This window comes from Dipodomys spectabilis, unplaced genomic scaffold (genome assembly GCF_019054845.1).
Source record: "Dipodomys spectabilis isolate Male_0828 unplaced genomic scaffold, ASM1905484v1 ptg000002l, whole genome shotgun sequence".
In the NCBI taxonomy this organism is placed as follows: Eukaryota; Metazoa; Chordata; class Mammalia; order Rodentia; family Heteromyidae; genus Dipodomys; species Dipodomys spectabilis.
In genome coordinates, this window is record NW_024870679.1 from 19,451,312 (window position 1) to 19,477,727 (window position 26,416).

At 43.9% G+C, this 26,416-nt stretch overlaps 1 protein-coding gene across 1 annotated transcript in view; it reads left to right on the top strand.

Annotated features, from left to right (window-relative positions):
• Positions 1-26,416, top strand: part of Notch2 (notch receptor 2) — a 147,375-nt gene that overhangs the window by 96,591 nt on the left and 24,368 nt on the right. Inside the window, 11 exon segments of the mRNA XM_042675185.1 lie at positions 5,552-5,785; positions 7,260-7,415; positions 7,827-8,015; positions 8,888-9,001; positions 10,016-10,129; positions 11,105-11,338; positions 14,953-15,063; positions 20,704-20,896; positions 22,527-22,672; positions 24,315-24,428; positions 26,049-26,168. Of these exon segments, the coding sequence (XP_042531119.1) occupies positions 5,552-5,785; positions 7,260-7,415; positions 7,827-8,015; positions 8,888-9,001; positions 10,016-10,129; positions 11,105-11,338; positions 14,953-15,063; positions 20,704-20,896; positions 22,527-22,672; positions 24,315-24,428; positions 26,049-26,168 (1,725 nt within the window).

The window sequence follows — 26,416 nt, forward strand, 5'->3', positions numbered from 1 at the left end:
CTGTCTTCTTGGCCGTAGAAATATAGCTTAAGCAGTAGAGCACCAGCCTCTTCTGTAGCAATGCCACACTCCCAGTCTTCATTAGTGCTTATTTCTAGCTTAGATTTATATGTCTTACTTTTCTCAGTTGTACAGACTTGTACAAGTCACTGGGCCACTCTGGCTCCAGCTTCCTCATCTGTAAAACGAGCATAATTAGATCTGATGCTGTGTAAGGTCTGTATCATCAGTGGTCCCAAGCATCTGGTACAGTGCCTGGGATGTGTATCAAAGTAGATGGGAGGTGTGGTGCCTGCCTTTATGGAGTTTATAGGCTAAAAGGAGAGGAGACCTGTGTAAAGAGCAAATGAGTACAAACTCACTCCTTTGTTTTTCTTTTTATTCCAAGACTAGGACTTGAACTCGGTATCTGATGCTTTTGTGCATTCTCTGGCGCTCTACCACCTGAGCCATGCCTCCATCCCCAAACCTACTGCCTTGAATAAGTCAGGATGGATTGAGTGGAGTAGAAGCAGTGATGAGGAGCAGTGGGGAGCTGGACATTTAGAGATCTCCTTCAGTTATGAGAGGTCTGAAAGATGAGAGATCACTAGCCATATGAATTAGAGTAGATGGAGAAAGCAGGATATGCAAAGGCACTGAGGTAGGAAAGAATTAAATATTAGATAAACCAATGAGAAAACACTGTGGCTTGAGACAAGCATGTAAACGAGAAGTATGTGGAACTGAAGATATTTATAAGGAAAAGTAATAAGCCGGAAGATGGTCAGTAGCTGCAGGTGGTTCTTACTGTTTAAATCCCTTGTGGCATTGGAGAAGGTATTGTCCCATAGGAAATAGAGAAGGCCTAACTAGTGTCCTGCCTTGTTCCTGTGTTAAATGGCAGTAGTCTGCAAGATCCGCAAAGGGCAGTTACTAGGAAGAATAATTACTGTCCTCAGAAAGCTTGCCTAATTGCGCTTTGTGTAACCTATTTTGGGAGTTCACCAGCGTGATTTATGTTGACACAGAGGATGATGCATGTGGAGACTCGTCAGCCTTGAAGATTGAGTAGCTTGGTGGGACACAGCAGCAACACGCCTCTCTGCCTCTCCCTTTTATTTGCTAGGTAGCTCATAACCTCTCTCCCACTCTCCTACTAACAGTCATCGGCCTGCCATCCCCTCTAGGGTACTGTGACTAATCTGTGTGTGTGTGTGTGTGTGCATGCGTGTGCATGTGTACACATACGCCAGTCGTGGGGCTTGAACTCAGAGCCTCAAGTTCTCACTTGGCTTTCTCATGAAAGGATGGTGCTCTGCCCCTTGAGCTATGCTTCCACTTTCAGGATCTTTTGCTGGTTAATTGGAAATAAGGGTCTCACTGACCTTTTCTTTTTGCCCAGACTGGCTTCAAACCACAATACTCAGATTGCAGCCTCCTGAATAGCTTGGATTACAAGTGTGAGCCATCTGCATCTGGCATCTGACTAATTTTTAAAGGCAGTGTTGATTGTGTATCCCCTACTTTCCTTTGTGTGTGTGTGTGTGTGTGTGTGTGTGTGTGTGTGTGTGTGTGTGTGTGTGTGTGTGTAGTGTGTGTGTGGTGTTTGTTTGTATGTATGTATGTATGTATGTGTGTTCTGGGGCTTGAACTCAGGGCCTGGGTGTTGTCCCTGAGCAATTCAGCTCAAGGTGAACACTCTACTACTTTGAGCCACAGAACCACTTCTGGTTTTCTGGTGGTTAGTTGGAGATAAGAGTCTCTTGGACTTTCCTGCCTGGCTTTGAACTGCAATCCTCAGATCCTGGCCTCCTGAGTAGCTAGGATTAGAGGCATGAGCCACCTGCACCTGGCTTGATTTTTCTTCTTTTAAACGCTTGCCAAAGAATATGGTGTAGTCATTTACAGCCTTCTGGACCCAACTCTACGTTCCTGTCTCCACCTCAGCCTTGTGCTTTCCTGCCATAGAGTACTAGCAAAAGCCTTAGGCCTTAGTTTAGAGCACACCTTATGTCCTCAGAAGATGGCTGAGAGCTTTCCGATCCTAATTCCATGTGATAGTCCTGTCTTTGTTACTTTAGCCTAACAGTATTCTTTAATTATCTCTGGCGTCTCTGCCTTCTCAGAGTACTTTAAGATCTGAGGTCAGAGACCTGGCCCAGTGGATCTTAGCCAAGGCTAGAGCTGGACACTGAGCCGCGCCACAGTAAAAGGGCATCAGATTTGGCGTTGGGCTGAGTTGGTTTAAATCACAGTCCTCCCACTCACCAACCCTGTGAACTTGTGAAGGAAGGTTATTTACCTTTCTGAGCCTTATTTGTTTTAGACATCTGCATTGGTTTTCTCTTGGGCTAAGAGCCTTAGCAGAGGTTTTACTGTGCATTTTGGAGGCAGCAATTCCAGTAACTGCCCTAGTTTCTCTTCTCCTTATGATAAATTTTACTGTTGGTTGATGGGATTGTAAGAGGGAAACTAGGAGACAATGTTGTTCTAGGGAAATGTGCCTAAACCTTACAGGAAAAGGGTTCATTGTGCGAGGCACTGGTGGCTTGTGCCTGTAATCCTAGCTTCTCAGGAGGCTGAGATCTGAGGATCATGATTTGAAGCCTGCCCTGGCAGGAAAGTCTATGAAACTTTTAGCTCCATTTAACAACAACAACAAAAGCCATAGTAGAGATAGGATTCAAGTGATAGAATGCCATACTTGAGATAAAAAACGGTAAGGGATAGCACGCAGGCCCTGAGTTCAAGAACTAATACCGGCACCAAAAAATAAGAATAATATTTTTCAAGTCTTTGTTATAAGTGAGTCAGCCTGGCTGAAATCTCAGCTTCACTGTTCTCATTGCCTTAGAGAGCAAGCTAAATTTATCTCTTTCTCTTGTTTCCTCACTGTAAATGAGATCAATTTTATCATAGCCCCAAGCACAGTCCCTGCCTCCTAGTAGTCAACTTGTAGTCTTATTGATTTTTCCCAAGAGTGCCAGCTTTTTCCTCCAGGGAAATATTTATTTTACCTAGAATACTTATTTATTTGTTTCCATAGGCTATCTTTCAACACTATTTCAGGTATTATAATACATAAAGAATTTAAATAAGTCATTTTCAACAGTTTTGTACTCTGATTTATCACAGACCCATAGTAAAAAAAAACAGCATCTAATATGCTGGAATTCTGCAAGTCAGTGTGGTTCAAGGGCAGCAGAGATATTTGAGGTAGACTAAGTATACGAAGAAGACTCAGCAAATACCCCAGGTTACAGCAGCTCTTCGCCTACTTCTTATTCTGTACCTGTATCCTAATAACATAGCTGCTATTCTTTGAAGTAGCATTTCTTGTTAGCACTGTAAGGAAGCAAAGTTTTCTGTAATAAAAAATGACATCATCTCCCCTGGTTGGGGGGGTGGGGAGGGAGAGGATTGCTGTTGAGGTCACTAACTCCTTCACTGTCTTCCTGCTTTCTTCCTCTCCCACTTCCTAGTTTCCTTCCTCTTTTGGTCATTCATTCACTCATTCCTTCCTATCCTTCACTCAACCCCTCCCTTCCTCTTAGCTTTCCCCCTTCACTTACTTGGTATTAGTACTTTGGGTTGTAGTTGGCAGAAGCTCATCTAAAATCAAGAAAGCCTATTGGACACCTATAATCCTACTACTGAGATCTGAGGACCATGGTTCAAAGATAGCCCAATCAGGAAAGTGTGTGAAACTTTTATCTCCAATTAAGCAGTGAAAAGCCAGAAGGGGAGGTATGGCTCAAATGGTAGAACTCCAGCTTTGAGCAAAAAAGCTAAGGGATAGTGCCCAGGCCATGACATAAAGTGGTATCAAAGACAGTGGGGCTTTAAGAACAGTAGACTTTGGGCTGGGAAGATGGCTCAGTGGTAGAGCACTTGCCTTGCATGCCTGAGGCCCTAGGTTCGATTCCTCAGCACCACATAAGCAAAAAGAAAAAAGCCGGAAGTGGTGCTGTGGCTCAAGTGGTAGAGCGCTAGCCTTGAGCTGAAGAGCTGAGGGACAGTGCCCAGGCCCAGAGCTCAGGCCCTACGACCAGACCAAAAAAAAAAAAAAAAAGAACAGTAGACTTTGAAACATGATCCTCAGATCTCAGCCTCGTGTAGCTAGGATTATAGGCATGAGCCACTGGCACCTAGTAACCTATACTCTATTCTTTGCTAAGGATGCTGTTCTATCCCATCATGGCTGCCCCCTTAGGAAATCTCCTGTTGATTATCCTTCAGTGTGCTTCTTTCCCCACATTTTTATTAGCACATAATGTACCATATGGGGGTTTCAATGAAGCATTTCCATACATGTATATACAGAGAAAAACAGTTCTTTTCCCATCTCCTGTTATACTAGAGAGACATTCTGCCTCAGGCTGAGAACATGTTACTCCATTCTTCCTATTATTGGCCTTGCCTTTTACATCCACACTTCGTTAGGACTTTTCATTGTTTCTACCTTATTCTATATATACTTGCTTCCCTAACTTTTAAAGTATAGTCTTTGAGATAATTATAGTTTCAGCCGGGCACTCGTAGCCACGGGCTCATGCCTATAATCCTAGCTACTCAAGAGGCTGAGATCTGAGGATCGCGGTTCAAAGCCAGCCTGGGCAGGAAAGTCTGTGAAACTCTTATCTCCAATAAACCACTAGAAAACCGCTGTGACTCAAGTGGTAGAGTGCTCACCTTGAGCTGAAGAGCGGAAGGACAGTGCCCAATCCCAGAGTTCAAGCCCCACGACCGACCAAAAAAAAAGAAAGATAATTATAGTTTCATGCATAAGGTTATAAGAATGAATCTGAGAGCCTGACACTGGTGGCTCATGTCTGTAATTCTAGCTACTTAGGAAGATGATATATGAGGTGGTTTAAAGCCAGCCCAGGCAGAACAATCTGAGATCCTTATCTCCAGTTGGTTACCAAAAAGTCAGAAGTAGAGGTATGACACTCTGCAACTTGAGTTTTAGAGTACCAGCCTTGAGAGAAAAAAACTGAAGCAAGAACACAAAGCCCCAGGACTGGTGTGCAGGCATGTGCGTGTGTGCCCGCTAACACACATATACACACAGAGCTAATTGGAGAAAATCATCTTGCAAAACTGTTATATGATGTCACTGCCAGGCCACTTGCACTGGTACAGTCCAAATGTAGAAGTTGCTCTAAATACTTGATGCAGGAGTCTAAATTTCTTTTCATTATTTTTTTTTTTGTTTACTCTCTTAAGCTCTTTTTTCCTTCCTCTTCTTGCGTTTTGAGTCAATGACCCAATAATGTAGCTGAGTCAAGGGCCCTACAGGACTTCTCTCCTGTTGGTTAGGCTGGCTAAAGACTCACGCTGAGACTTCTGAAGCATTGTGCTCTCCGTTCTTCTTGAAATGACTTGCCTTGAATAAATATAATTTACATGGCTGAGGGTAACTTTAAAATTCCCAAGAGAGCCTGGACTGCTGTGCGCTCTTCTTTCTTTCAGGCAGGTTATATGAAAATGAAGGATGTCAGAAGCTAGCATGGTCCTCATCCTTTGCAGCCTATCAGCTTAATCAAAGCTTCTTTTTCTCCAATAGGGCAATTCTGCACGGAGGATGTGGATGAGTGCCTGCTGCAACCCAATGCCTGTCAGAATGGAGGAACCTGTACCAACAGCAATGGGGGCTATGGCTGCGTATGTGTGAATGGCTGGAGTGGAGATGATTGCAGTGAAAACATCGATGACTGTGCCTTTGCCTCCTGCACTGCAGGTTCTACCTGCATCGACCGTGTGGCCTCCTTCTCTTGCATGTGTCCAGAAGGAAAGGCAGGTAAGCTGACAGAGCTGGAGAAAAGGGAAGGGAGGGGCAGGCAGTGAGCATCTAGAGCCTCTCTGCCTTCTCTTGCATCTGGTAGCTGTGCTCTGTGAATTTCCATCTGTAGGAACCTGTCATCCAGGAAATGTTACTTGCTAGCCAAAGGTTATGGAGTGTCCTTCCTTAGGATGTTCTCAGCTCGATAGTTTTTCCTTTTCATTGCAGAAAAGAAAGGCTAGTAACCCTGTTCTTTAGAGGCACATCTGCAGAATTCCTCATGACCTTAGACAGAAGAGCCTCTTGGAAATTTAGACTCTATAGATGACTAATAAGTGAACTCCTGAACTTCATTTTAAGAATAATCTATTTAATCCAAAGGAGTTGGCAAAAGAAGCACGTAAGTGCATTTCAACCCTCAATACCTATGAAAATATCCCACAGTAGATTTTATCACTATAAAGGGAGCCTTGCCTCTCAGTTTAAATGTGTGGTTCTTGAGGTCAAATGTCATTGAAGATGCTAGCGAACCCAAGAGTTTCCAAAAGTGTAGCTGTTTTTGAAATGTTCTATTTCTGCCTTTCAAAGAGCCTCACTTGCATTTTTGTGGAAGAAGCATTAGCTAATCACAGACTGGAAAAGCCAGTTCTCAGTGGAAATCTGCAGGACAGGAAGCCTAGTTTCATCAGAGACCTGATGACAATTGATCCAGGAATGCTAAAGTGATTAAATGGCCAGTATTACAGAGGTGGACGGTATTCAGTTGCTGATTGTTTCTGAGGCTTGGGAGATCACTTGAGCCCATGTCATTAGGTAGCATGATGATAGAGAAGGAGGATGCCAGATAAAACCCAGGATGCAGGCAATATTTAACACATATTAACCTTTTATCAGAAATTTAAATTTAATGGATCTTAACTACTCAGGAGGCAAAGATCTCTGAGGATTGAGGTTCAAAGCCAGGGTGGGCAGACAAATCTGTGAGAGTCTTTATCTCCAATTAGCCATGAGAAATCTGGAAATGGAGTTGTGGTTTAAGTGGTAGAGCACCAGCCTTCAGCAAAAAAGCTAAGGGATAGAGCCCTGAATTTAATCCCCAGTATCAGGTCCTGACACGCCTATCCCTCTATACCCTCTACACTCAATTTAATGGAGCATCTTCAATTTTAATTGCTAAATCTGGCACATTCTCTGGAGGACATCTCCATTTCTCCATATTCTTCCTCTGATTTTCAAGCCTGTACATGTGTCTGCCTTGGAGGAAAACCCTGGCTGAGGGCTCAGATTGGAGCACTCAGGTTGTCTGAAGCAACTACCGTGCTTTGCTGATGGCTACAGTATGGCCCTGACATTAGATCAAGCAAGGGGGAAGTTAACCTCTGAATCTTCATGTTAGATTTTGGAGAGCAGCTCATCAGGTCCCTCTCCATGGAGGAGGGAAAGCTCTTCTGCAAGTGAGAGCTGTTTTCTTTTCTGCCCCACCCTGTGACAGGTCTCCTGTGTCATCTGGATGATGCCTGCATCAGCAATCCTTGCCACAAGGGTGCGCTGTGTGACACCAACCCCCTGAATGGGCAGTACATCTGCACCTGCCCACAGGGCTACAAGGGGGCAGACTGCACCGAAGATGTGGACGAGTGTGCCATGGGTGAGTGAGATCACACAGCCTTTCCCAAGCTTGAAAAGCTTGTTGGCCCAGCAAGTGTTTACACAGAAGCACATTTCACTCTAGGGTGCGTTAACACTCAAACCTCAAATTTCTCTTGTTCCATGTACATGATTTACAACTGCCTTTCCTTTATGCTCATAGATCCCATTCTGGGAACTAAATATGTGGGTCTAGACTTGATTGTTAGATCGTTTAAGCAAAAGAATAACAGAAAGGCACAGCAATGGCAAGTACCCTAGTTTTATCTCCTCCCCCATTAAGGAGGACAATGAAAATAGAGAGGCTTGGTAATGGCCTGGCCATGTTTTCGTACCATTGCTCTCTCCCTGTAGTCCCCTTTTGGATTCTTAAAGCTTGAATCTCGGTAACTGGTGCTCTCGTGTCTTGTAGCCAACAGCAATCCTTGTGAGCATGCAGGAAAGTGTGTGAACACAGATGGAGCTTTCCATTGTGAATGCCTCAAGGGCTACGCGGGGCCTCGCTGCGAGATGGACATCAATGAGTGTCACTCGGACCCCTGTCAGAATGATGCCACCTGCCTGGATAAGATCGGGGGCTTCACATGTCTATGCATGCCAGGTAAATGGCCCATGGGACTTGGGGCTTAAGAGGCAGGCTTTACTCCACCTTCCCCAACAGCTTGCTTTCTTATGCTCACTAGTGCTGTTGGATGTCAAGGCTCTTAGGCATACCACTTCCTTCCAGAGTAAGGCAGTACTGGAGTTCTGAGAGCAACACACAGCAAATTAAACAAGCTTATCACGTTAGAATCTAGATCCAGGTACTAGAAAATGTCAGAAGCTATTTGCCATTTAGCCTCCTTCTAATAGCTAGTTTTTCTGGTCCCTTGATAAAAGAGATGATAAATACCACTCCATTCCACCTATGAAGCAAGATTTTACTCACAATTATGCAGGCAGTTGCCCTGTAGACAAAGAAAAGCACCAGCTTAGCAGTGTTCTGCAGCTGTTCTACAACCAAGAATTCTCTGTGTTCTCTGAGGATTCAAGAGAACCCAGCCAAATCCAGCCAGAAGTGACAGCTGAGGTAATCTTCTTTGGCTGATGAAGGAAGGACTGCAGTTCCAGCTTTGGTCCCTCCTGAACTTTTAACCTGTTACCTGAGAACAATAACAGCTCAACCATTCTTTAGAAATAAAGAACGAGTCACTGGGCCCAGCACTGTCCAGGAGGCATGGGGCTGAGAGAGTGGAGGAGTCGTAGTTTGCATGTCAAGGATCACCACATCTTACATGGAGATGTAACTTTGTTCCTCTGCTGTAACAAGGATCTCGCAGCAGTCCTTGTTCCATTGGTTACCAGGACCACAGCCTTTCCCTTAGCAGAAGTATTATGCTCAGAGCCATTGTAGCCCTCTCTGCATATCTATGCTTTCTTAGTTGGGATGTTTTTCTCTCCTTCGGAGTCACACATGGGATCCATATTGTGCAGGTTTCAAAGGTGTGCATTGTGAACTGGAGATCAACGAATGCCAGAGTAACCCTTGTGTGAACAACGGGCAGTGTGTGGACAAAGTCAATCGCTTCCAGTGTCTGTGTCCCCCTGGTGAGTACCACCCCATCCCCTGTGTTCCCATAAAGCACAAAGCTCACTGTGCCCGGAAAGAGAGGAGGAGAAATGCATATGGGTTGCGCACGCGGACACCATTACAGTGAGGGTTGGTAAGAGCCTGTGCGTATACAGAGAGGGGATTGTTTCAGCTAGTATGGCTTACAAGTCGCTTATAGTCCCCTGTCCAAGTTTATTTCTGAATGGCCCTTGACTTTTCTGTCTGGTACATATTTAAGAGCACATGCACCTCATAGAAACTTGAGTTACAGGTGATTTGGGATCTTATTTTTTTCCCCTGGGTCATATTGTTCAAGCCTCTATGTGAGAGCATTTGTTTTAGATATTTTACCCCTTGAGTCAAGCAAACAGCATACATCAGTTTTTGTCTTTTTGTGTCCCCCCTTTTTTTTCTTTTTGTACCAGTTCTGGGGCTTGAACTCAGGGCCTAGGCATTGTCTTTTAGCCTTTTCACTTAAGTCTGGCACTCTATCACTTGAGCCTACAGCTCTACGTCTGGCTTTTTGATGGTTCGTTGGAAATAAGAATTCCACAGACTTTCCTGACTGGGCTGGCTTCAAACCACAATCCTCAGAACTCAGCCTCCTGAGTAGCTAGGATTCCAGGAGTGAGCCACTGGCCCTGGTTTCTGTGTCTACTTTTTGCTCTTGTACTGCTGTTGAAAGTGCTCTAAGCATTTCCCATAGACCATAGCTTTTTCCAGGAAAATGCCTGTTAGGATCCAAGGACTCACTGAGTGCTCCACCTCCACACAGCATTTCCATTCCTCCACTTCCTTCTGAGTAAATGCTGTGCTCGGAATGAGCAGGGCTGTTGGCACCACTCCTGACATTCCCCAGGTGTTCCACTCACTTGCTGGGAGAACCCTTCTGTTTGGCGACCCAGTGGCATCCTCCCTGCCAGCATCATAACCCACCCTTCATGGGCATTGTCCATTCAGTGAGGAAAGCAGAGCACTCTTTGACCTGTACCTGTCCCCTGTACTTCAAGGTTTCACAGGCCCAGTGTGCCAGATTGACATCGATGATTGCTCCAGTACTCCATGCCTGAATGGGGCCAAGTGCATCGATCACCCGAATGGCTATGAATGCCAATGTGCCACAGGTAAGCACCCACTCATTTTCCTTCTAGGGAAAGTGCTGACTGTTACAGATAGCATGGAGGGGCTGTGCCCAAACAGCAGGGGCTGCCTGTGCTAGAGAGAAAGGGTCAGGTTCTTGGCTGAGCTACTGGTTTGAAAAACACATTGATGAAAGACATTGTTTTATTTTAGAAAATGGGTTCTCAAAGAACTCTAGGGACATTGTGTTCACTATTTCTGTGTAATTACAGGAAAGCAGTCTTAGTCACAAATATTGTGAAGAAAATGGATGTTTGCATTACTAGACCTTCTTAAATGAGGTTGACTATACTGAACCTCTGAACTTCCTTCCATTGGAGAAGCTCTAGGCTTTGTCTTGCTCAACCAGCTTGTTCTCATGAAGCACAGCCATCACTAAAAAATGACTAAAACCCTAGGAAGCACATGAAGAGGGAGGAGAGGCGCACAAGAGCCAGGAAGGAAGAGGTGGAAGTGGATCTAGTTGCATGTTATTTCTTATTTGTCTCTTTTTCATTTAAACATTCTGGGAGCATTAAAAACCTCTGGAAGAGATTGAGCAGAACAAAATTCTGTGTCCTCCAAAGTTAGTATTAAGAAGATGAGCTGCATGAAATCATTAATGAGCACCGGTCGTGGTAGGTTCAGCAGGAAAGATATTCACATATAAGCTTTTGAAGGCATCAATGTTGAGAGCTGTTTGCTTTGAATCCCAAAGTTAAGGCATCTTTCCAGTCAACCCAGGGGTCAGTCACAGAGTATTTCAGTTCTGCAGATTTGATTGGGCATCTTTATTTTGAGCGCTGCTCTCCAAGCTTATGCTCTCAATCAAAGCAGTCAGCCAGTTCCCAGCATTCAGGGGCATCAATAATTCTCCCAGACCTAGGCCATGCAGGGAAAAATGGATAAATTGTCTTTTGGGTTCAAGTGTGCAGTACCTGCCTTGGTTCTGAATCTTCTTGGTAAAATTCCTTCCTGAGGCTTTACTGGCGTGTTATGTGAGGAGAATGTCGACAACTGTGACCCTGACCCTTGCCATCATGGGCAGTGCCAGGATGGGATTGATTCCTACACCTGCCTCTGCAACCCCGGATACATGGGGGCCATCTGCAGCGACCAGATAGACGAGTGTTACAGCAGCCCCTGCTTGAATGAAGGACGCTGCATTGACCTGGTGAACGGCTACCAATGCAACTGCCAGCCAGGCACGTCAGGTAAGATACTCTGGCTGTTTGATTGGGTGTTCCACGGATCTCCACACAATTTATACAAACATCTCCATTTTCCTATCATTAGTTTAGATGCCTCAGCAGTAGTCCTGATTCAGTCAGGCACCCGTAGCTGTTACTTGTATTTCTAGCTACTCAGGAGACTGAGATCTAAGTTTTACTGTTTCTGCCGGGGCAGGAAAGCCTGCGAGGCTTGTTAACCAACAAGAAGCAGAAGTGGCTTAACTGTAGAATCCAACCTTGAGGACAAAAGCTAAGGAAGCCCTAGTACCAGCACAGAAAAAAATAAAAAATAATACAGATTTTTAGAAGCATAGCTAAAGCCAGAAACAGAACATCTCTAAGCAGACAGCTGTAGCTAGTGGGAAAAATAGGAGTCCCAGTCTGATAATGTTGTATTTGGCATTCATGAAATCATATCACTTTCAAAGATATTTTGAAAAATCGAACACCTTATCTTTGTGGCTTTATTGATTTTCTTTTTTTCCACTAAGCCTGTCCCCACCTAGGTTAATGAATTTTTCTTTCTTCCTTCCTTCCTTTAGTCCTTATCCCCTAATTCCCTTCCTTCCAATACTTTCTTTTCTGTTTTGTAGTCACTGGCCTGCTCTTCACTGTATCTAGTAGGACCTCGGGTCCTTGGGGATTTGAGGGAGAGGAGACATTTGCCACCCACCATGGTGATTGTGAAGTAGCTGTGAGTGTCCATTGCCCCTTCCCAGTGTGCACTGCTATTCCCTGATCCTAGTTGAAGGCACCCATTAGGTTGAGGGCTTATTGGGGGACATTTGCAATTGCTTTCTCAGGCAGCAGCATTTCACAGGGTCACTGGATTCTGTTTTATATATCAGAGGAACACAACTATGGACACAACTGTGGCTCATGTCCCAGATCAAAGGAAAATGTATTAGTGGAAGATTAACCAATGTGTGCCTTAGCTGGCAGGGAACCTGCCAGTGTGAGGGATGATTTATTCCCAGCTCATCCTGGACTTTAGGAAAATGGCCTGTGTAGGGGGCCAGAGGTGGGGGCGGTGTTTAGCTGCTCTCCCTTTATTGTGTTATTTCCAAATCCATTTCTCCAAACTTGTCAAAGGCCCTGGTCTTCTTCCAGGCCCTCACACATGCCAAGTTTGGAAACAAAGTCCTTTTTGAATTGCTCAAGCATACGAAAAACATCCCATGCCTTCACAGCCGAGAGTGCTTCCCCCTCCCCACATTTAGATAACTCCCTCAAAGGGCTGAATAGATCTTTGTGAAACCTTCCAAAAGCAATTTGCTTCCGGGCCGGTCCCCAGACATGAGAAATGCTGTATGAGAAGAAATGTGAGATTTATAAGGATCTGAATGGATGCCGTTCGAATGCAGGAGTGGTTTCAAGCTTTGCTGTCACTCCTGTTACACAGACAACCTGGAAGTGTGGGTGCGGATGGCTGGGCAAGCACTGCTTCCTCTGGGATTTTGTCATGGTGTGTCAGGCTAGATCAGGTGTGTTTTGTAGACAAGTCACTGTAAGTAGCTGTCACTGGAAGGCAAGAAGTAAATAGGAGTGGGTTGCAGCAGGCAGCCTGGAGAGGAAGGCCCAGAATCTTTTGGAACCCTGCCAGGCATGTTCCTGCAGCTGTTTGAAGAATTAAAACCAGCTAGCTGCTGGTGGTTCATGTCTATAATCCTAGATACTCAGGAGGCTGAGACCCGAGGATCGTAGTTCAAAGCCAGCCCAAGCAGGAAAGTCTGTGAGACTCTTATCTCCAATTAAATCACAGAAACATTCTGAAGTGGTACTGTGGCTCAAGTGGTAGAGTGGTCCCCTTGAGTAAAAGGAGCTCAGAGACAGTGCCTATACCCAGAGTTCAAACCTCAGGACTGGCAAACACACACATACACACACACATACACACACACAAAGTGGAACATGGCTTAAGTGTTATTAAAGCACCAGCCTTCAATGAAGAAGCAAAAAGGACAGTCCCAATACTAGCTTACTCACAAAAAAATAGAAGTCAGAGCTGCATACTACATACAAAAAAGAGATGTGCGTTAGGTGGTGAAGAAGCTGGCATGTACTAGAGATCTGGGTGGAAAGTCCACATACAGGACAGTATGAAGAGATGAGCATCAGGAGTCTGAGACCCATGTATAATATGGTCTGAGCTGTAGCTTGTTTGGGTGGGGATATGGATGGAACGGGGTGCAGTGGGGCTTGAGAGCTTATGTTTAGAGCTTTCTGTGTTATCTGTCTGTGCTTTGAGGATGGTAATCTGTTTAATTCTTCATAAAGACTAGAGCTAGCCTAAAGAATCAGAAAGAAGCCAACAACCGAATCACTTAGTGAAGACATACAGAAACCTCTTAGAATTTCTAAGCAGGATAGAATCATAAGGCTTTGGGGAGAACAGCACAAAGCCAGGCAGTTAGTAGACCAGAGGTTACCCGGGTCGGATTTCAGCACAGTAGCTCATTGTCTCAGCTGCATCCAGGTGTCACTTCCTGCTCAAGGGAACCATGACCATGGGCTGTTACCACATTCAATTATTGGGGCTTCTTGGGCCAGGATTGAGGGGTAAGGAAAGTTGTCAGCCAGAGATTAGAGACACATCTGCTAAATGCACTGATTTATGCAGCAGAGTATGGAAATCCTTCTCTCATTTTTGGCTATTGAAGGCAGGTTAGCCTTGTCAACACAGGAAGGCATCATTGCAGGCAGGAAACAGCATAGAGCTGTGGAAGCAGAGGACAGGACTCAGTCCGAACTGTCCTTTGTCACCAGTGCTGTGCGGGTCAGCTGTGCCATCATGAAGTGGGTGTGACACAGCCGGCTCTGAAACTTAGCTAAGAGGAATAAACAGAAATGGAGAGCGCAGGCAGAGTGCTTCGCACATAATAATATCTCAGTAAATTTGGAATGCCATTAATAATAAATAGGTGTGTGTGTGTGTGTGTATGTGTATGTATGTGTATGTGTATGTGTGTGTGTGTGTGTTGGTACTAGGGCTTGAACTCAGAGTCTTGATCTCTTGCTTGGCTTTTTTCTTCTTTTCTTTTTCTCAAGCCACAACTTCTGTTTTTTGTTTTTGCTAGTTAGTTGGAGTTAAGAGTCTCATGGCCTTTCCTGCCCAGGCTGGCTTTGAGCTGTGATTCTCAGATCTCAGCCTTTGAGTGGCTAGAATTACAGGCGTGAGCCACCGGTATCTGGCTTCCTGGGCACATTTCTGCACTAACAAGTATGAGAAGAAACACACTTGCAAGTGCAGAAGTGTGTTTATGTGTCCTTCCCAGTTTAGAATTATTTCCAGATCTAGTAAAATTTACCTTCTTCACCAAAAGCCATTCTTAGTTGACATTGATGTGCAGGTGGGTATCCATGACAGCTAGCCCAGTTTAGTGCCACTGCCCAGATTCCTGCCAGGGTGTGAGCCGTCTTACCTGATGGCCTTCGCCCCATCAGCATGAATGTCAGCACAATGAAGGAAGTAGTGAAGCCATTTTGAACAAAAGATCCCTGCCACTTTCTTTGGGGCTGCCTGGAGATGTCTTAACATATCACATGACTAGCAGAAGAGTATTTCTGTGGTAATATGGAATGGTTTCTCTTTGCAGGAGTTAATTGTGAAATCAATTTTGATGACTGTGCTAGCAACCCTTGTGTTCAAGGCTCCTGTGTTGATGGCATCAATCGCTACAGTTGTGTCTGCTCACCTGGGTTCACAGGTAACGCTACTTGTATCCACAGGTTTTACTTTAGGAGAATGGTACCCAAGAGAAAATGACTTTCCAATGTCTCTTGTTTCTTGATCTCTGTGGGAGGTTGGAGATCTGCTTCTGTGCTTCCCTGAACTTGTTTGCCTGTAGATCCTTCCTAAACTGAAACCTAACACTTTTCTATAATTAGGGTTTGCAGACTATGTATTTTTTGCTACCTGAGAAGAATTCCTAGAAAGACTGTAAGTTTCCATCACTGTTATTGAATTAAATTGCCTCCAAAAGCCACCTTTGTTTTCCTTTAGGTAGTAGTCCATGTTTTCTGTAAAATAAACCCAAGGTTGTGGGGCACCAAGTAGCTCATACCTGTAATCCTAGCTGCTCAGGAGGCTGAGGTCTGAGGATCAAAGTTCAAAGCCAGCCCAGACAAGAAAGTCCACAGGATTCTTAGCTCCAATTAACTACCAAAAAGAAGGGGGGAAAAAAAGCTCAAGTGTTAAGAGCACTAGCCTTGAGCAGAAAGCTTAGAAACAGTGCTTAGGCCCTGAGTTCAAGCCCTAGGACCAGCACACACACAAAAAGCATTTTACCCATAAATTGATGTTGGATTGAACCCCCTTTGTACAACTATTTAAGGATAACTTTTAAAAATTAAGAGAAAAAGTACTGGAAACTGCTGAGGAAAGCTGGGTCCTGCTGACCCCAAAGAGGATGGTTAACGTGTACTAAAGGACTTACTCTGAGTGAGGTACTAGAATATGGATGCCAAATCTCATTTAGTTGTCCTCGCTTTTACCTTTTCTATGGCTCTGATAGGGAATCAGCGTTTCACAAGGCTAAGCTGTATTTGTCCAGGCAGGCTGACCCAGAGCCCAGGTTCATTCCCACCGCAGTCCCCAGGCAGCCTTGCTGCCTTGTGGTTTCTTCTGGGTTTACGTAAGGTTTCTACTGGACTTATTTATTTTTTTGAAATGCCAGTGAATCATATTCTTTCTCTTTTTAACATTTAGAAACCCAGCAAGGTCAAGGACAGAGGACAGAGGCTAAAAATATTCTAAAATAAACTTAAGGTGTAGCATGAAACTACATAACCAAGAAATGGAATGTTTTGGTTACTGGGTGTTACTCTGTTCTTGGAACTGTTTTCTGGGTCTGAGATTTTTTTGTTTGCTTGTTTGTTTTTGTTGTAAAGCAGCTGCTGAAAATATCTAAGATGACTGTGGTATACACTCATGAGCAGTAAATGTGAGGGTTTTTTTCTCTCTTGTTTTATTTTAATGCTCTCTCTGCACATTGAAAGATTTAAGGGAGACATTTTGTTTTTGTCTTCCTTTTAAGACTAAATTCTGTGTTCTTCTAGAAACTATTAATACTTTTTAATTAAATGGGGGAGGGTAAAGATCCATGGTACTCCCCTAAACTCCTTTTCAGTTTACAAAGTGCCACCAAAGATGCATTATTGTCCTAAATTCTCCCACCAGCCCAGGAAAAAGTTGTTATCCCCCTCATTAACTAATGAAGCACCTGAAAGGAGGAATTTCATGTGGCCGTGTCCTTAGCTAGCAGCCTGCACAGTGAAGTCTATGAATCCCCAGAGGGTAGGGACCTCCCTTAATCAGCCTTTCAGTATTGTCATGCTAAAGGAGATACTCAGTAAATGTTGTTGAATACATGCATGCATTAGTAAGACTTAAGCACTGCACTCTTACTATCCAGCCAGATTGAGTTAGGACTGCCACTGATGAAACACCAGTTCATTGACTACATACCTAGGGAGTGTAAAACAAGGGAAACCTCTCTCTCTCTCTCTCTCTCTCTCTCTCTCTCTCTCTCTCTCTCTCTCTCCATATATATATACATATATAATTTTTTGTTATCATTAAGTAGTCGTGCAGAGGGATTTCAGTTCAGCATGTCAGTTTATGAATATGGTGCATCTTGACCAGAGTAAACCATTCCATCGTTCTCCATGGGATAACTTCTCCTTTCAGGAATGGCAGGGCCCCACTCGGTACATAGCTTGCATTGGGCATTTGTAATATTCAGTAGACCCTGTGTGACGGCAGGCCTTGGTGGGAAGTATCCACCAATGCGTATTTGTAGACTATGCAAGGAGGCACTTGAAACCTACAGAGGTGGCTTAAGATTTGTTCTCAAAAGAGTGTCAAGCTGAGTGCCAGTGGCTCATACCTGTAATCCTAGCTACTCAGGAGGTTGAGATGTAAGGATCGTGGTTCAAAGCCAGCCCAGGCGGGAAAGTCCATGAGACTCTTATCTCCAATGAACCACCAGAAAACCGGAAGTGGTGCTGTGGCTCAAGTGGTAGGGCACTCACCTTGAGCTGAAGAAGCCAGGGACAGTGCCCAGGCCCAGCGTTCAAGCCCCATGACTGGCGGGGGAAGGAGGGGGGTGAGGAGTGGGGTGGGAAGAGTTTCAAAGGAAATGAGAGAATAAATAGTATAATGTATGCCTTACATGTACAAGGTCCTAAGTTTGATCTCCAGCACCACACCCATTAAAAGAAGCTGAGCATAAAGTTTCACACTTGTAATCTTAGCTCTTAGGAGGCAGAGGCAGGAGAATTGTGAGTTCCAGGTTAATCTGCCTCAAAAAACAACAAATATCAGCAATGAAAAAAACCAAAAGGAGAGGGAGAAGGAGGATGGAGAAAAGTAGGAAGGAAACTCAACAAACAAAAAAGGAAGTGAAGAACTTGGAAGGAGTGGCATCTGCAGAAATAGTTTCACGGAACCCAAAATGAAAAGGGCCATTTGAGCTGGACACACGTGGCTCATACCCATAATCCTAGCTACTCAGAAGGCTGAGATTGGAGGATCATTTTTTGATACAAGCCCATGCAGGAAAGTCTATGAGATTCTTCTCTCCAATAAACAACTGAAAAAGCTAGAAGGGCCACTGTGGTTAAAGTGGTAGAACATTCGCCTTGAGCAAATAAAGCTCAGGGACAGCACCCAAGCCCAGAGTTTGAGCCCCAAGACATGCAAAAAAACAAAAACAAAAAAGATTTCTTTCATCCTTCATTGGGTTGCAAGCCCAGGATGGCTTCATAGATAAAGAACTGTGGTTCATTTCTTGGTTCCAATGGCATAAATCTCAAAGAATCACTGGTTGAGGCCAAAAAGAAATAGTATTTCAAACAAATTATTAATAAAACACATAGAGGAAAACAGCAACCACTTCCAGATTATGGGTCTTTACCACAAGAACCACCAATAACAGGTTAGAGAGCAATGGAGAGTGAAAAATGTTAATACCCATACTTTAAAGGGTGTACATCTATTTAATTTGGAATTTCCTGTTCTAAATGCAGGGTTGGTTTTTCTTAAGTTTAAAAAATGTGTTTTTTATCTGAATCAGAACAATTGTATTCTTTGAAACTTGTAAATGCCTTCATAACAGTTGCTTAATTTCACTCATTATAGGAATTACAGGAAAACATAAAATTATATCTCACTTCAGAATATATACTTAAAGTGTGTATGTGTGCATGTGCCAGTATTGGGGGTTGAACTCAGGGCCTGGTGCTCTTGCTTAGCTGTTTCACTCAAGGCTGATGCTCTACCACTTGAGCCATTCTGTTGCTGGTTTTTGCCAGTTAATTGGAGGTAAGTCTTTTTTTTTTTTTTCTGCATTGGCTGGCTTTGAAATGTGATCTCAGATCTGAGCCTCCTGCGTAGCTAGGATTTTAAGTGTGAAACACTGGTACCCAGCTTATACTTAAATCTTACTTAACAAATCAAAGCACTTTTATGATTGGCCCACTTTTTACTTTATTCAGTCTAATGCATTGAAGAGCAAGACCAAAGCCGACAGTTTTTCCAAGTTGTCTTAGGGAATGTCTTGGAAGAGGAGCAGTCACTTTGATTTCATTCCCTCCTAGCATCTACACTGTTAGAGAATGCTAAAATTATAATCTAGTGTTTGGACCACTTGCATATTTTTAAATGCAGTTGTTGGGCTCCACCCACAAAAAAAAATCTATGGCAGCTGGGCCTAAGCAATATCATTTAAAAGAACTTTAAGAGACTTAACTCACTGTCTGGGTACTGTCCTCTTAACTTTTCGCTTAAGGCTGACACTCTACCACTTGAGCCACACCTCTACTTATAATTTTATTTTACTGGTTAATTGGAGATAAGAGTGGACTTTCTTTCCTGAACTGGCTTTGATCCTCAGATCATAACTTGTTTCCTTTTTTGTTTGCTTTTTGTCAGTCATGGAGTTTGAACACAGGGCCCAGGTGCTATCCTTGAGCATTTTCATTCAGGGCTAGCACTCTTCCACTTTGAGCTACTGTACCAGTTTCAGTTTTCTGGTAGTTAATTGGCTAATGTAACTCTTAAAAATGAAAACATAGGTGGGTGCTGATGGCTCATGCCTGTAATCCTAGCTACTCAGGAGGCTGAGGTCTGAGGATCGCAGTTCAAAGGCAGCCCATCCAGGAAAACCCAGGAGACCTTTATCACTAATTAACAAATAAAAGGTTGAAAGTGGATCTGTGGCTTAGGTGATAGAGCATTAGCCTTGAGCATAAAAGCTCAGAGACAGCACCCAGGCACTGAGTTTAAGCCCCAAGACTGGCACCAAAATAAATAAGGTGAAAACACAGTTAATATTCCATGGACTTAATAAGCCTTTTAGTTAATTAGATAGAGCCTGACTAGCTGGAAACAATGAATCTGGAGCCAGGCACCCGTGTCTCATGCCCAAAATCCAAGCTACTCAGGAGGCTGAGATTTGAGGATTGAGGTTCAAAGCAAGCCTAGGCAGACAAATCTAAGAGATTCTTATCTCCAGTTAACCATGAAAAAGCCAGAAGCAGAGATATGGCTCAATTGGTAATTATCAGCCTTGAGCAAAAAAGCCAAGCAAGATCGTAAGGCCCTGAGTCTTAAATCCACTACCAGCATAAAATGAATGAATGAGTCTGTCTGGAGCAGACAGCAGAAAGCTTTTTCTTTCTTTTTTTCGTGTGTGTGTGTGTGTGTGTGTGTGTGTTTGTGTGTGTGTGTGTGTGTGTGTGTGTGTGTGTGTGTGTGTGTGTACGCAGACACACGTGCTGGTGCTGGAACTCAGGGCTGTCCCTGAGCCTCTTTGTGCTCAAGGCTAGCACTCTACCACTTAAACCACAATACCACTTCTGGCTTTTTTTTTTTTAAGTTTATTGGAGGTACGTGTCTCCTAGGCTTTCCTGCCTCGGCTGGCTTTTGAACCCCAGTCTTCATATCTCAGCCTCCTGAGTAGCTAGGATTCGCTACTCCGCTAATGAGCCACCAGTGCCCAGTATCAGAAAGCTTTTTAGAGTTAATTCACAACATTGGGAGGAGCAACTTTCTCATTAGCACTTGACATTCTTAGTAAAAATGCCTTGTGAAAATTCCCCATTTCCAAAGTGGAAGTAGAAATACACATTAGATCAACACAACACTGACCAGTGTTCCATTCACTGTGGTCAGATGTCAATGTCCTTTGCCCCTTATATGCATGGCATGAAATACTTTGAAGTGTCTCATTCCTTAGATCTTGACATTTGGGGCACTTAGAGGCCCTGCAGAGGAAGAGCGTCAACACATATGTTCCCTGAGAATAGGGGATTTGAGTGGCACTGCTCCCTTCCCTTCTCTCCAGGGCAAAGATGCAATATTGACATCGATGAGTGTGCCTCCAATCCCTGTCGCAAGGGTGCAACCTGCATCAACGATGTGAATGGTTTCCGCTGCATGTGTCCAGAAGGACCCCATCACCCCAGTTGCTACTCCCGGGTGAACGAATGCTTGAGCAGCCCTTGCATCCATGGCAACTGTACTGGGGGCCTCAGCGGGTGAGTAGCTGCCAAAGGATCACAGTGCTGTGCTGAGCTGGGCCAAACCCCTCAGATTTTTGGTCCTGATGATCATCTGAAAATGTCAGCTGGGAACCAGGGCTTGACTGAACATTTTGATCATGGCCATCAAAGCCTTGCAGATGACCACTTTGTCCTACCTTTCCTGACTGAGGACCAAGGTGGTCAGATAAGGAATATTGCCTCTATCCTATATGTAATTAATAGGGATTTCATGGGAGGAGGCCAAGCTGCGTCATGCACCTTTGGCAGTAGTGTGTTGGTACTTATTATGGGATTGAGTTCTAAGGAATGGTGTGCCCTAATTTTCTCTCTGCACAGCTTTGATCCACCTGTGTATATTCTAGGGTAGAACTGGTTCAGCCAACTTGAGACATGGCCCTGATGAAACCTTGGCAGGTTGACTGCCTCTCATTAGAGTTGGGTGATGTGTTGGTAATTTTCAGAACCACAGCGTGACCTTTGGTCTCATTATATGGTTTTATGCTCTTGATATCCTTGTTACAAAACAGCATTTTGCATTGCCCTTTGCCAAACTTCTATCAGGTAAAAGAATGAAGAATGTGTATGGCAGCCCTCAACCCCTCCCCATCCATCCTTTCCTGACAGATCTCATAGGTGGCCCTCTTCTCATGATACCACATGCTAAGTACTAATGTCACTCATTTTGGAGACCGTATATATCTTTGTTCTTTTCTCTTTTCCTGCCCAATGTCCCGGGTGCTTTCTGAAGTAGTGTTTCAGGTAAAATAAAGTATGGCTCAGATGGCCTTCTAGAATGATGCCTAGCAGGGGAAATTTGGTAAAACCATTTCTTGTCACTATTATTTTTACTGTGTCACATACTATTTCTTCTGTGAGTTTTCTCTTGGAACCTCATGAAAGATAAATGTCTGACTAAATCACTTAGAGACATTTTATTTGAATGCAAATTGAGCATGTCTATTCCAAAAATCCAAAGTGCTTGAAAATCTGATACTTTCTGAATTTTTTGTGGCCATCTGATCCTTGGAGTTCTTCAGTGAAACAGAGAATCTATCTCTGACCTATTTCCTGCTATCTATTTTGCACAAGAAACCAGGGACCCTAAAGTTTCTTTTATGTTAATTTTTTGAGGGGGAGGGGACCCTCAGTCATGGGGCTTAAACTCTAGGTCTAGGCACTGTCCTTGAGCTTTTCCATTCTAAACTAGTGCTCTGCCACTTTGAGCAGAGGTCCACTTCCTATGTTTTTTTGTTTTATTTTTTAAATGTATGTAAGAAAGTAAACTGTATAGATTCATCCATGTTAGTTCTGCCCTTTGGATTGGCTCAGTATATTTGATTAAACCATTGTTTACCTATGAAATTGCACTGTAATTGGTTTTACTGGCTTCTCAGTGACCCAGGAAAGCAACCTGTAGTCTCTTTACTGAGCACACTAGATGAGCTCATATGATTCTTACCAAGTGCCTGATGCATCCATTGTAGACCATAAAAGAATAAAAATGAGATGAGCTCACTTAAAGACTTCTCTGTTCCCTTATTTCTTCACCAATTCCAGTATATTGACTCTATGACTCAATTGTGCGTTATTCCTCCTATGGCAAAAACTCTTTATCTTCTTTCAGGTACAAGTGCCTCTGTGATGCAGGCTGGGTTGGCACCAACTGTGAAGTAGACAGAAACGAATGTCTCTCTAACCCATGCCAGAATGGAGGGACGTGTGATAATCTGGTGAATGGATACAGGTGTACTTGCAAAAAGGGCTTCAAAGGTGAAAACCAAAATGCATCTTATGTCTGTTGTCTTGCTGTTACATACTGCTTGGCTCACTTGTCCATTTTTATTTCTATTTGTCATTCATTCATACAGCAAACATACTGAGCAGGTAGTATTAATACTTGGGGAATAAAAACATAAATATAACTTCTCCTTTCAGCCTGCCAGAAAAGTAAGCTGTTAAGGGAATAATATTTAAGATCACAGTTAAAACTCTGCTTATACAGCTTTCTGTAGGTTTCTCATTGTGAACTTGTTGGCCTAGATGTGATTTTTGTACTAATTTCAATAGTATAGAAGTAGAGGATAAATACTGCGTTTGCTGATATTCTGATGGTAGTACTAGTGATCAGTCATGTGTTTTGTCCATGCAACAGAACTCTCCCAGCAAGTACTTTGACACATGAGATATTCTTAGATGCAGACTTTTTCCCCATGGCCTACTAGAATGATGCCTATCAGGGGAAATTTGGTAAAACCATTTCTTAGCTTGTCAGTTATTTCTGCTATTGTCACATTCTTTCTTCTGTGACTTGAACTTGAGGCTTTTTTTAATCTTACCTAGCTTTTTCGCTCAAGGCAAAAAAAAAGACTCCACTCCTAGCTTTTTTGCTGGTGAATTGGACCTGAGACTCTTGGACTTTTCTCCCCAGGCTTCAAACCTCAATCTGTAGACCTTAGCCTCCTGAGTAGCTAGGATTACAGGTGTGAGCCACCACTGTCCATCAGTGGTCTCTGCTTTGAGGTGCAGTGGTGGGCTTCATCTAAGATGCAGAGATGTGTAATATTTGTGTAGAATCTTATTTCTACTAGTGCTTTATTACTCCCCCTCCATTTTTTTAGTGGGAGTAAATGGGGTACCTTGAATCATGAGGGAACAGCTTTATGATATCAGGAACAGTACCGTGAGAAGACAAGTGAGAGGGGCAAAGATCAGAAGCTTTCATAACGTATTAAAAACATTGTCCCTTCTTCTGACTGAAAACTTCCTATTGAAAGGGCCTAACAGTAGGCCTAGCAACGAGCTTTCCAACCTTCTGATCTTCTTGGTCCCTGATTGAGAAATTATTTGCAATTGGATGATCAGGCTTTCAGGCTATTAGAACAGGCTGTTCTTCCTTTCATCTTTTTGACTAATGGACCATTTACTGACTGACTGTATATCAGGATCTTGAGACCAAAAGGAATGAGGTGTTCCAGCATCCTGAAGAAATGAGTACAGCTTCTACGGCATGTCATTTTACCACCAAGAGAATAGGGCGGGGTGCTGGTGGCTCACACTTACAATCCTAGCTATTCAGAGGGCTGAGATCTGAGAATCTGGATCAAAGCCAGCCTAGGCAGAAAAATCCGAGAGCCTCTTTATCTCTAGTTAACTAGCAAAAAGTAGGCAGTAGAGGTATAGCTCAAGTGATAGAGCACCAACCTTGAGTGAGGAAGCTAAGGGAGAATAGGAGGCCCTAAGATCAAGCTCCAGTGCTAGTGTGTGCATATGTGTGTGTGTACGCGCGCGCACACACACACACACACACACACACACACGCGCAGAGGAAAGGTAGAGAAGTGTCAGCAATTGAGGTCATGAAGGGATTCTAGAAGGTTTCACTGTGTCTGGCTTTCCCCCTTTCTGCCTGTAGGCTACAACTGCCAGGTGAATATTGATGAGTGCGCCTCCAACCCCTGTCTCAACCAAGGAACCTGCTTTGATGACATCAGTGGCTACACTTGCCACTGTGTGCTGCCCTACACAGGTGGGTGCTGCCAGTGTTGCAGAACCCTGGGGGAGTTAACACTTGCATGTCAGAGACTCCATTGTGTGGGGTGGTGTGCAGGGCAAGCTGCCCTGCTGTGAGGACCACTCCAGTCTTTCAGAAGCATCACAGCAGGAGACACACACACTTCCCTTATACTTCAGTGTTCCATTTGGTTTTCAGTGCTGGGAATGGAATCCTAGCAGACTAGGCAAGTGATCTGCTACCCTCCAGACCTAGGTTTAGTGATTGAGTTTGTGTGTGTGTGTGCCAGTACTGGGGCTTGAACTCAGGGCCTAGACACTGTTCCTTAGTTTTTGAGCTCAAGGCTAGAACTATACTTTTGGAACTGTATTGCTGGTTGATCAGAGCTAAGAGTCTCACAGACTTTCCTGACTGGGCTGGCTTTGAACTGCAATTTAGGTCTCAGCCTCCAAAATAGGGTTATAGGTGTGAGCTATGGCAACCAAACAAATTTTTTTATTAGTAGTATCTGTTTGGCTCGAAGTTGGTGAATAGCTGATAGTTTGGCTTGTCATTTGGATGGCCTAGCTGATTCTAGTTTTGGTAATAAAACTACCGTTTACTGGGTTTGTTTTTTGGGTGCTGGGGATTAAACCTAGGACTTTAAGCTTGCTAGGTAAGTGCTGTGTACCCTACTGCACTCTGTGGTTTGTCCCAGTGCCCAGCACAAAGGAACCATGCAGCACTTCCCTTGGTCAGCCCCAGCCCCTTAGATGTATTTGGTGAAAATGTGTGCTTTTTTTTCCTTTCTGAATGAAAAATCTTAGTATGAATTTTGAAGCTGTGTTAGTCATGACTTGAGTTTAAAAACAACCTGATGATCATTTTAATACAAACATTCTTCTGAAATTTGTTTGCTGTACTGGTAGGCAGGCATCAGTCTATCTGCAGACACTGCTATGAGGAGACAGAGCCCTGGAGCTTTCAGTCACCAGTTGCCTCACCCTTGCAGGTCCCTGAGATGTAGGAAGTTACTGCCTTTTGGGGGGAATGGCCATCTTCGGGGCTGGGCTCCTGTACCCTGTGGAGATATAGGCAATCTCATCAGATCTATGCAGATGTTAAAATCCCTGAGCCAGTTGTGATCATCACAGTGGAAGTTGGAACAGACCAGCAGTAGCCGAGGCCTAATGCTCTGCACCAGGCCCTATGCTTAGCAGCATAGGACTTGAACATTTTCTCATTTAGTCCTCAAAAATCATCTCTGAGTACATGGTATTCTAATGTTCATTTTTTCTCTCTCCCCCCTTCCTTCCTCACTGCCTTCCTTCCTCCTTTGCTTGTTTCCCTCAAGCTCTTGTTATATATTGGACCTCAAATTCCTGAGCCGCCTCCCTAGTATGAGAGTACACATGTGCACCACCATACCTGGCTACTCTTTGCTCATGAGGAAAGCCCAGAGAAGAGAAATAACCTGCTAAAGATGAAAAGTTAGCAATGTCAGACCAAGATTGAAAAGATGAAATGTCTCTAGAGTCTAAAACCAGTCACTCCTTATTCCAGTTGGCGTCAGAGTACTTCCTGGGATTACACTCTGGGGAAATTGTCCTTTCTTTGACTGGTTCCCAATCACAAATGATGTTACTTGCTTTTCAGGCAAGAACTGTCAGACTGTGTTGGCTCCCTGTTCCCCAAACCCTTGTGAGAATGCTGCCATTTGTAAAGAGGCATCAAATTTTGAGAGTTATACCTGCTTGTGTGCTCCTGGGTGGCGAGGTAAGAACATGGGGAGAAGGATAAACACACATTTTGCACTGCCGCACGTGGAAGGACTTGAGCTTCCAAGGCCTGTCCTGCCTGTAAGAACTTTCTACCTGGGTGCTGTTGACTGGAAAGGCTCAGAAGACCTTCCTTCTTTATGTGTCTGTGGTGCCCTCTAGTGGCTGGAAGACTCCAAAACTCAGATTCTAAAACCCTGATGTGCTTTCTATCTAGCCCCTTGCAAAACTCCCCAGGCCATATAG